This window comes from Heptranchias perlo, chromosome 3, assembly GCF_035084215.1.
Source record: "Heptranchias perlo isolate sHepPer1 chromosome 3, sHepPer1.hap1, whole genome shotgun sequence".
Classification (NCBI taxonomy): Eukaryota; Metazoa; Chordata; class Chondrichthyes; order Hexanchiformes; family Hexanchidae; genus Heptranchias; species Heptranchias perlo.
In genome coordinates this window covers 47,615,459-47,627,311 of record NC_090327.1, presented here as the reverse complement: position 1 = coordinate 47,627,311, position 11,853 = coordinate 47,615,459, and the positions used below count along the sequence as shown (strand labels likewise).

Below are 11,853 nucleotides of genomic sequence, written 5' to 3'. Positions count from 1 at the left end.
CATTTATCATTGTAAAAACAAGTTAATAAACATACCTTAAAAATGATGTTTCCTGGACCCCCCCCACCCCACACCCCGATCCCGATGTCCCCCCTCCGATCCTGATGCCTGACATCTTCCCTCCGATCCAGATATCTGATGTCTCCCCTTGTCCCGATGTCCGATGTCTCCCCTTGTCCTGATGTCCAATGTCTCCCCTTCGGTCCTGATGTCCGATGTCTTCCCTCCGATCCCGATGTCCGATGTCTCCCCTTCGGTCCCGATATCCGATGTCTTCCCTCCGATCCCGATGTCCGATGTCTCCCCTTCGGTCCCGATGTCCAATATCTCCCTTTCGGTCCCAATGTCTTCCCTCCGATCCCGATGTCTCCCTTCCGATCTCTTTCCACCCCACCCCTCTCCATCTCTATCCCAACTGCCGATGAGGTCTCTCTCTCTCTCTCTTTCTCCCCTCCCCCCTCGGATGTGTGGCTCCTGTCTCAAACCTGGAAGAGGCATTGGTTGGCCTCATTAAGGACACGATCACAGATGCATGCACTTATAATCTAGATACATGGTGCACACTCAAATAGTTTAGAGATGCATGGCACTCACTCCTATAGCCTGCATATACCTGTTACTGTTTCTTACAGATGCTAGCATTATAGATAGTTACTTAAAATGGGCAATTCTGCAATATCTTGGAAGACAATGTATTACGTTTATACACAGAGGAGGGCACCATGAATGCACGTTTAGCACAGCTTCACAGACACTGTGTAATATATGAAACACCAAATGCACAGCCCTCATAATGGCACAGTTGCTATTGTGTTTACATTGTTGAATTGACTGCACCTCACAGTTAAGGCTAAGATAACATAGGATATCCCTATTGAAACATTATGCACTGCCGCAAAAGTAGCACCGCCTGCAATTGACAGATTCTCTTTTTGATTGGACCCGGTTAGATTATTTTTAGTATCGCCCTCTTAAGGAAGGCACTTGCGGAACGGATTATTTGCCCGGTGACAGTGGGTAACCCTGCACCACCTTTTACCGGATCAATTTAAAAAAAAGGTAAAGGCCGGGGAAACATAGAATGTTTGACAATCACAATTTTCAAAACAAAACAAATTGTATTAAATTATATTAAACTGTGGAAAGTTTACATCCTTACTTGGTTCCGGTAGATTAGATTGCATGGCACTTGCAGATACACTTACTATAAATTATACACAGTTCTATGCATTTGGACAACATTACCTATCAACGTGGTTGAGATCATTCTTTGACAGAAGATTTAGGCCAAGCAGAAAGGTAGGATGCTGGCCATTGGGCATTGGCAAGGTTCGGGCAGTCTGTGGTGATTGGCAAGTGTTCAAGTGGGTAGTGTCATGCTGGGACCCTCCTCCCATTTGTTAGTTGAACCCAAGCTTCTTTTAGGTTGATTGAGGCCATAGAACTAAAATCTGTTATCTCCCGCCCTTTACCTTTTTTTAATTGAACTGGTAAAGGGTGGTGTAGGGTTACCCACTGTCACCGGGCAAATAATCAGTTCCGCAAGCGCCTCCTTTAAGAGGGCACCACTAAAAATAATCTAACCGTGTCTAATCAAACAGAGAATCTGTCAATTCCGCAATGAACGTCAGTGCCATTCTTGGCCATAAACGCTGTCTGTTTTCCTGAGTTTAACAGCTTCCCTTTTTTTAAACCGCCGACCCCGACCACTCCTTCCGTAAATCAGTCAAGTAAAATAGCAATTGGAGAACCGTTGGTTTTGGTTTAATAGTGGTAAGTGGTTGGGCTCCTATGTGAAGAATAACCACTTGGAAGAGGCACCGCCCCTGGAAATATATCCTGAAGGGGGGGGGGGGGATTTAAAAAAAAACTCGGTTTGAATAATTCATCTTGAACACTCAGTATTACATCTTGTCGCAAAGGGTTTAATCTCAACTCCTAAACTAAATTTATGCCGATCAAATGCACTGTTGGAAGGGGAGACCATTTCTCCAGGTGAGGGATGGCCCCGCCCACAGGTTTGATAAAGTGTCGGTCCTGGGTTATAGAGCCAGGATTCCCTGCCCCTGGAGTTACTGCGCCTCTCCCTCCCTCCCTCCCTGCAGCGGGGAGTGTGTTCATGGTTGTTGCCACAGGAAGTGCTGAACTCAGCGGTAGTGACATTAGTGCAGACCCTTTGTAATCCTGATTAGTTCTTTACCTGTAACCTTAGTAAGTGCGATTTGCTGCTGCCTAACTCTGGGCAAGTGTGGTTATGCTCATTTTACTCTGTTGCTAGTTTCGTTTTTTAAAATTTGCTGTGTGTTTAATGTAATGTTCTGTGTACGCCTTTCCAGGGTGTAGTCAATGTCGAAAGAATGCTGTGTGAATTACATACAAGCCTAGTCACACGTATGAAGAAACGGTATGCGATTTTCTGAGACTGCGCCATTAGTTCTTTTTGATTTACTATTAATCCTGCATCAGGGAAGTTATAGAAATGATTGTTGCATGAATAATAAACGATTGACCTGTGTTTTACCAAGGAGCAGTGCTCATTGCGCAGGCTGGGCAGCATTTAAATGGATAGTGTGGTGCTGCTGTATAAGGGAGTTTTAGAATCGGCTTAATTCCAGGAACAGTCAAAACAAAACTGCTGCATACTCGAAAATGTCTACCCAGTACGCTCTTTGACTTTTTTTTATATATCGTGGCAATTGTGATTTCTGGTGTAATGAGGCTGTGCTTTGTGGATCACAAATATTTTATCTTTCTCCGTATAAATACAGGTACTCCATTTGAATCGTAGAACCAGTTCTGCAAACTATTTCCAATGTCTGTGTTCTGAATTATTTTTCATTCATTCTCGGGCGTCGCTATCAAGGCCTGCATTTATGCCCATCCCTAGTTATCCAAAGAAGGTGGTGGACCGCCTTCTTGAACCGCTTAAGTCCTTATGGAAATCACCCCATTTATAATTTGGGGTAGATTCAGAGACCTGCAGCAACACTAGAGCACCGCAATAAAAACAGAAAATGCTGGTAATACTCAGCAAGTCAGGCAGTATCCGAGGAGAATGAGCTAGAACTGTGCATGTACCATTACTTTAAAAATGAGTTATTAAGTTATAATCTATTATTTACATCTGACCCATTCCTGCAACCTAATTGATCTGGAAGGTTAATAATCTTCAGTTGAATATCTGATTTATCTATATCCATTTGGAGAAAGTTCAGTCCCAATAATGACAATATTTGCCTAGTTCTTTTTTATAGATTAGATTAGATTAAATTAGAGTTATATTCCACCTTGTGCAAAGCCAAAGTGGTGCGAGACCACCTAATCAGGTAGTCTCTCACCACCTGGCTTCAGTGTGATCAGGGCTGCTTTGTATTGACACAAAAATGGTGGCTTTCAACAACCTAGCTACAGTCACATTCTCCGTGACTGAATATTTTAAAGGCCTGCTCAGTTATCTTTTCTCAAAAGATCAGCTTATCTTCAGTTAGTATTTTCAGTCTTGGAATTCTTCTCATTGCTGTTCAGCCATGGCTGATGGATAATGGTGCTTGATGGCTAAAAGTTGAATATTGTTTATTCCACGATTGAAGAATTTGACTTTCTAATGTTTGAATTCTTGTCCTCATCAAGGTGAGGGGTGCTTTTGGCTTCTGAATGGCTGTTAACCTCTATCAATCAAATGTCTGTCCAAGATCTGAATACTTCTACCATTATCTGGGAACCATGATGTGGAGATGCCGGTGATGGACTGGGGTTGACAATTGTAAACAATTTTACAACACCAAGTTATAGTCCAACAAATTTATTTTAAATTCCACAAGCTTTCGGAGGCTTCCTCCTTCCTCAGGTGAATAGTGTGGAAATGAAATTTTCGAATCCTTTGCATTTGAAAATCACAGAACAATGCCTGGTGATTACTGCCCGTTGCCAAGGCAATCACAGTGAGCAGACAGAGGGTTCATGTCACACTACACGTAACCCCACCAGCGAACAAATGTTATCTGTTTTTAATATAACTGGCCATTGACTGTCTTCCTTCTCTCTTTTTTTGGGGGTTTGTATATTCAGTGGCCTTTTAGGTGACACCTCTCTGTCTGCTCACTGTGATTGCCTTGGCACCAGGTATTGTTCTGTGATTTTCAAATGCGAAGGATTCGAAAATTTCATTTCCACACTATTCACCTGAGGAAGGAGGAAGCCTCCGAAAGCTTGTGGAATTTAAAATAAATTTGTTGGACTATAAATTGGTGTTGTAAAATTGTTTACAATTATCTGGGAAGACATTGAACACCTAACTGTCTTGCACTTCTGGACAGGATAGGCTCTCTACCACTCTCTCACAACCTTTCTAGTCTTTATTTTGTTTTATTATTAATAAATGGGTGTCACTGACAAGGCCAGCATTTATTGACCATGTTGAAGAGTGGGAAAGAATGGAAAAAGCTATGATTAGTTTTTTAAAAACCTACCTCTTGAAATTTATATATTTTTTAATAGATTGAGAACCCTGTTTTTGGCTGTCTATATACTAGAGTCTCAAATCCAGTGTAATAGTTCCTTAATTTTTTTGACTAAAACTGGTCCTCCTAGCAGCAAATGCAACATTTTTCCATTACCTGGTGGTCTTACTGTTATCTGCCCTTCATAGAATGATAACTGCATTAGAGGATATGTGGTACTTTTTTTCATAAATTAAAACTATGGGTGAATTAGCTAATGCAAAGGCAATCACTGTAATGTTAGAGGATTTGTGCTGATTTAAAGGCACCCTGGTGAATGTGCATTCTCCTGTAGTACAATTATTCTACTTTTGTGATTTATAGAGCTGAGGATACTGAATACTCTGTTCATTGAAGGGCTTGGGCTGTTATAAGTGGGGGGAAAAATGAAATCATTACTCAACATAATTTCTATGCACATAACTAGATGTTGGCCCTGCCAGCAGCCAGTTAGGCAGAATGCAAATACAATTGGCTAAAAATGTTTACCTATTCAATTAATCTTCCTTAATGTGCTGGTATGGTGGAAAGTGATCAAGCTAATTGGCTGCATGCTGTACTCAGCTCTATAAATCAAAAACCAAGCCTTGATTCCATTTCCCTATCAAAACCAGTAAACTTCTGAGAATTACATGGAACTATAGACCTGATGACCAAGTTTAGGACCTAAGAGTTCCCATTCATATTTTATGAATATATGCTACAAACAGACAGAAAGGTACATGTGGAATCTGACATGATTTTGGATGAGATCACTGAGGGGCAGCATGTAGATGAGAAACAAGAGGCTAAGGATAGATCCTTGGGGGTGGGGGGAGAAACCAAGCTTTATGCAGTTAGTGATCGAATTTGCAATTGGATATTTATTTATAAATGTAGCCTAGTTAGAATCTTGAGGTTGGCTTATTTTAGTCATAACTCATTGTATTGTGCAAATTACTGGCAAAATATCATTACCCTGATCTGCCACTCACCGGTTTGTGGATAGTAAGCAACGTGTGTTCTATTAATTTTAGCCATCATTTTAATGTTGTTGACATCACTGACTTTATTTGCTGTTAGGATGTGGGTGACCCTGGCAAGGCTGCATTCATTGCCTATCCCTACTTGCCCTGAGAAGGTGGTGGTGGGCCTTCTTGAGAAATAGTGATTGTTTTTACGACTGTGAGGCTACTTCAAAGAGCATTAAGAGTTAATAACTAAACTTATGTACAACACTGTTGTTTGAACCATAACAATGTAATTAACAGGAGTGAGAAAAAAATTGGCTTGTCTCAGTTTGGGAAGAGATAATGGCCTTGTTATGTTGCCAAAATATGAATCATACATGGTGATGTAATCAGGAAGGGTGTATATTAAAAGTACACTGTCTAGTTAATGTGCCATAATTATGTATATTTCATGCAACTTCAAAAATAATTTGTTTTATACTTGTTCCCATTGTCCTTGCAAAATACTGTGTCCCCAACCTCCCTTTCCCCTCAAGTCCTTGACTGTGTTGTCACCTCCCAATTCTGTGCTCATCTCTCCCCAGTTCCATGTTTGAACCTCTCCAATCAGGCTTCCACCACTGCCACCGCAAAAATGACATCCCATGTGACTGAGGTGCACTATCCTTCCTCAAAATTCTCGACCTGTATGCAGCCTTTGAGATGGTTGACTACACCATCCTCCTGCAACGCCTCTCCTCCGTTGTCCAGCTGAGTGGGACGGCCCTTTCCTGGTTCCATTCTTTTCAATCCAATTGTAGCCAGAGAATCTCCTGCAATGGCTTCTCTTCCTACTCCTGCACTGTTACCTCTGTAGTCCCCCAAGGATCTATCCTTGGCCCCCTCCTTTTTCTCATCTACATGCTGCCCCTCAGTGACATCATCCAAAAACACATCAGATTCCACGTGTACGCTGACGATACCGAGCTCTACTTTATCACCATCTTTGTCGACCCCTCCACAGCCTATGATTTGTCAGGCTGCTTGTCTGACATCCGGTATTAGATGAACAGAAATTTCCTCCAATTAAATATTGGGAAGACCAAAGCCATTGTTTTCAGCCTCCACTATAAACTCTGTTCTCCAGCGACCAATTCCATCCCCCTCCCTGGCCACTGTCTGAGGCTGAACCAGAATGTTCGCAGCCTGAGTGTTCTATTTAACCCTGAGCTGAGCTTCTGACCCCATCTCCTCTCCATCACCAAAACCGTCTATTTCCACCTCCGAAATAACTCCCGTCTCCGCACCTGCTTCAGCCCATCTGCAGCAGAAACCCTCATCATTGCTTCTATTACTTCCGGACTCGACTCTTCCAATGCTGTCCTGACCAGCCTCCTATCTTCCACCCTCCATAAACTTGAACTCATCCAAAACTCTGTCTGTAGTCTAACTTCTACCAAGTCCCGTTCACCCATCACCTCTGTTCGTGGACCTACATTGGCTCCTGGTCCAGCAAAGCCTCACATTTAAAATTCTCATCTTTGTGTTCAAATCCCTTCATGGCCTCACCCCTCCCTATCTCTGTAACCTCCTCCAGCCCTACAGCCCTCCAAGAACTCTGCGTTCCTCCAATTCTGACCTTTTGTGCATCCCTGATTTCCTTCGCCCCACCATTGGTGGCCATGCCTTAGCCATAAGCCAGGCCATAAGCTCTGGAATTCGCTCCCTAAATCTCTGCCCCTCCACCCCTCCTTTTTAAGATGCTCCTTTAAAACCTACCTTTTTGACTAAGCTTTTGGTCACTTGTCCTATTATTTCTTTATCTGGCTCGTTGTCAAAGTTTGTCTGATAACACTCTTGTGAAGCGCTGTGGGATGTTTTACTATGTTATATGCGCGATATTAATGCAAGTTATTGTTGAAGGTCCCAACTCTGCCTGTGTTCTCTGGCTACAACAAATGAACACGAACAGTGATCACAATCATGAGAGGCTTAGTTACATCTGTTATATTTTTGCTTGATGCCTTTCACTGCACAAACTGTAAACATCGTGAAATTATTTAGTCTGATGGCACATCAAAATTTAAAGCATTGATGGTGACCTTGTTTGGGCTGTAAAGTCAGATAGATACACTGGAATTTTTTTTTATTCGTTCACTGGATGTGGGCGTCGCTGGCAAGGCCGGCATTTATTGCCCATCCCTAATTGCCCTCGAGAAGGTGGTGGTGAGCCGCCTTCTTGAACTGCTGCAGTCCGTGTGGTGACGGTTCTCCCACAATGCTGTTAGGAAGGGAGTTCCAGGATTTTGACCCAGCGACAATGAAGGAACGGCGATATATTTCCAAGTCGGGATGGTGTGAGACTTGGAGGGGAACGTGCAGGTGGTGTTGTTCCCATGCGCCTGCTGCCCTTGTCCTTCTAGGTGGTAGAGGTCGCGGGTTTGGGAGGTGCTGTCGAAGAAGCCTTGGCGAGTTGCTGCAGTGCATCCTGTGGATGGTGCACACTGCAGCCACAGTGCGCCGGTGGTGAAGGGAGTGAATGTTTAGGGTGGTGGATGGGGTGCCAATCAAGCGGGCTGCTTTATCTTGGATGGTGTTGAGCTTCTTGAGTGTTGTTGGAGCTGCACTCATCCAGGCAAGTGGAGAGTATTCCATCACACTCCTGACTTGTGCCTTGTAGATGGTGGAAAGGCTTTGGGGAGTCAGGAGGTGAATCACTCGCCGCAGAATACCCAGCCTCTGACCTGCTCTCGTAGCCACAGTATTTATATGGCTGGTCCAGTTAAGTTTCTGGTCAATGGTGACCCCCAGGATGTTGATGGTGGGGGATTCGGCGATGGTAATGCCGTTGAATGTCAAGGGGAGGTGGTTAGACTCTCTCTTGTTGGAGATGGTCATTGCCTGGCACTTATCTGGCGCGAATGTTACTTGCCACTTATGAGCCCAAGCCTGGATGTTGTCCAGGTCTTGCTGCATGCAGGCTCGGACTGCTTCATTATCTGAGGGGTTGCGAATGGAACTGAACACTGTGCAGTCATCAGCGAACATCCCCATTTCTGACCTTATGATGGAGGGAAGGTCATTGATGAAGCAGCTGAAGATGGTTGGGCCAAGGACACTGCCCTGAGGAACTCCTGCAGCAATGCCCTGGGGCTGAGATGACTGGCCTCCAACAACCACTACCATCTTCCTTTGTGCCAGGTATGACTCCAGCCACTGGAGAGTTTTCCCCCTGATTCCCATTGACTTCAATTTTACTAGGGCTCCTTGGTGCCACACTCGGTCAAATGCTGCCTTGATGTCAAGGGCAGTCACTCTCACCTCACCTCTGGAATTCAGCTCTTTTGTCCATGTTTGGACCAAGGCTGTAATGAGGTCTGGAGCCGAGTGGTCCTGGCGGAACCCAAACTGAGCATCGTTGAGCAGGTTATTGGTGAGTAAGTGCCGCTTGATAGCACTGTCGACGACACCTTCCATCACTTTGCTGATGATTGAGAGTAGACTGATGGGGCGGTAATTGGCCGGATTGGATTTGTCCTGCTTTTTGTGGACAGGACATACCTGGGCAATTTTCCACATTGTCGGGTGGATGCCAGTGTTGTAGCTGTACTGGAACAGCTTGGCTAGAGGCGCAGCTAGTTCTGGAGCACAAGTCTTCAGCACTACAGCTGGGATGTTGTCGGGGCCCATAGCCTTTGCTGTATCCAGTGCACTCAGCCGTTTCTTGATATCACGTGGAGTGAATCGAATTGGCCGAAGACTGGCATCCGTGATGGTGGGGATATCGGGAGGAGGCTGAGATGGATTATCCGCTCGGCACTTCTGGCTGAAGATGGTTGCAAACGCTTCTTGATTTAGTATAGTCCCGGTTCCCAGAGATAAAAGGTGGAGAAGTTAATGTCGACAAGTCTTGTATCAAATCTAAATATATCAGTGTTCATTTTGATGTATGGAGTCTCTACTATATTTATGCTGGGCTGCTATAAATTACCTTTTGCAATTCTCCAATTTGGTTTAATCAAAAGAAAGTGTTCGTGTGCTGTGCAGTTAGCCAGTATCTCCCTGATACATTAACTAAATTAAGGCCCTGGTGCAGATTCTCAGTGGGAGGTGGGGAAAAGGTGGGGATGCTTAGTTTGGCTTATCCTGATCCGACCTGAAGGTGAATGATTAGTGTTTGCAAGGCATTAAGCACTTGGTTAGACTTCTTGGTACTTACAAATAAACCAAAGACATGTTTTATGGATGACTAGAGATAGACAGACGGACGTGAAGTGGCCAGGACTCCCAAATGCAACCACACCTATGTATGGAGAACCGTTATCGTCCAACGTTTGTTGTCGCAGAATCAAAACAGATGAAACGTTAAAATGATCTGTTTGAAAGTTGATGTAAACAAATCAGTGAAGCTACGTTCTATATATGTATCAGAAATAAATTCTTCTAGAATTAGTGCTTTTGATATTTAATTTGTATTTTTTCCCCCTATCTACCAGAATTCTTTTGTTCACTGCTAAAGTGTTCCCAGAGCTTCCAGTAGCACTAAATAATTGATGTTACAGTATAGGTTAATCTTGTCTTTGTACTGTAATTGATTGGAGATAAGGTACAAGTCCTGTAAGTAATGCTAAGCTGCATGTTAAGAGTTGTGGTTTATCATGCCATCTTGTAGCACAAGGGAGGTGTACCAAACACTGTTCTACAGAATGCTAGGACTAGAGCTTATTCTTGAGATTTATCCTCATGTGATAGGTTGTCAACTTTAGCCAGGTTATCAAGAACGTGCCAAGCCAATGCTAAGTGGTGTCTTGAAGAGAGGAAAATCAGTGACTCTCACACACCTATGGAATATTGGGAGCAAGTCAGCTGCTCGCATTCCTGTCTTGTAATGATGCTGGTGTAGGGAGATAGAAGAGAGCTGTAATTGCAAATAGTACTTTGTATAAACATTTAGTTTTTATGCACATTAATCCTTGATTTAAAAATTGACAAGTTTACATAAAGGAATTGTTCTACCTTTTTTTTTCTTCTGCATTTTGCAGGTTAGCAGATGGCACAGTGTGTGACTAAAGTTGAACTGAGCATCTCTTGCGAGAATCTATTGGATAAAGATGTTGGTTCCAAGTCTGATCCATTGTGTGTGTTCTTCATAAGTACTGGTGAAAAACAATGGGCTGAGGTACGGAATTCTCTCCAATGTATATTTACTAGAGTTTGTCATGATTTTTTTTCCAGGAGCTCGATCAGTAGATGGAAAATTTGACGTTTTTTGAAACAGCTGCTTATTTTCAATATTAGAAGAAGACATCTGGTTTGACCAATATTTGCTACTATTAGCTTTTAAGTGTCTTCTCATCTTTCCCGAACCCATTTTCAGCTTTCTCCTTCTGTATGCGGGAAGATTTCCAATGTTTGCCTTTTGTAATAAAATTGTAAATATGTCCTAAAAGAGAATAGTGATAGCAGGAATTCCTCCCATGACCTCCTGCATTAAGATGCCTGGCTAAAAAGAATTATGAACTTTAACATTCTTCTTTCCCTTCCCACCCCCATCCAGTTTTCTGTCCTGTTTGATTGAAACTGTAGAATCATGCTGGATAATGATTCCAAAAATGTTGGCTGGCCTCGGTACCTTTCCCAAGTTGCCATTCTCTGTAAATCTAGACCGTGAATGTTACTGGGATATTTGAAAATTGGGTGGTGGTGAGGCATCACAGCTGAGCTTGACCATGATGTTACCTGTTCTCACATCACTTTCCAGCAGGGGTCACTGGTTAGAAATCAGGAGTGGGAACCACTGGTGAGGCCATCTGTCTCTCCAACAAGATAAACTAACTCAACACAGACTGGATAGATAGCTAAAACTGGCTAAGACAAGTCAGTGTGCTTTCCAATGGAGCTGAATTATATAGAGTGTTAAAATAACAAGATAATTGAAGAACCCAGTTTTGATAACTTAAGGAACTGAATTTTCAGGAAATCAACACCTAGGAAGAGGAGTAGGCCATTCAGCCCCTCGAGCCTGTTCCACCATTCAATTGGAGCATGGCTGATCTGTGTCTTAACCCCATCTACCCACCTTGGTTCCGTAACCCTTAATACCCTTGCCTAACAAAAAATCTATCAATCTTGGTTTTGAAATTTTCAATTGATCTAGCCTCAACAGCTTTTTGGGGAAGAGTTCCAGATTTCCACTATCCTTTGAGTGAAGAAGTGCTTTCTGACATCACCTATGAATGGCTAGCTCTAATTTTAAGATTATGCTTCCTTGTTCTGAACAATCCTACCAGAGGAAATGGCTTCTCACTATCTACCCTATCAAATCCTTTAATCATCTTAAACACTTCAATTAGATCACCCCTTAATCTTCTATATTCAAGGGACTACAAGCCTAGTTTATGCAACCTGTCCTCATAACTTAACCC

At 43.0% G+C, this 11,853-nt stretch overlaps 1 protein-coding gene across 3 annotated transcripts in view; it reads left to right on the top strand.

Moving 5' to 3' along the window:
- Positions 1 to 1,689: 1,689 nt before the first annotated feature.
- Positions 1,690 to 11,853, top strand: part of LOC137313382 (copine-3-like) — a 48,105-nt gene continuing 37,941 nt past the window's right edge. The window contains exons 1-3 of one of the 3 annotated variants that reach the window (XM_067979519.1): positions 2,060 to 2,211; positions 2,337 to 2,404; positions 10,471 to 10,607. In XM_067979519.1, coding sequence (XP_067835620.1) covers positions 10,479 to 10,607 — 129 coding nt within the window. In that variant the 5' untranslated portion in view covers positions 2,060 to 2,211; positions 2,337 to 2,404; positions 10,471 to 10,478. Of the gene's footprint in view, positions 1,774 to 2,059; positions 2,212 to 2,336; positions 2,405 to 10,470; positions 10,608 to 11,853 lie in introns of those variants that run through there. The other 2 variants (XM_067979520.1, XM_067979517.1) reach the window with 2 other exon arrangements.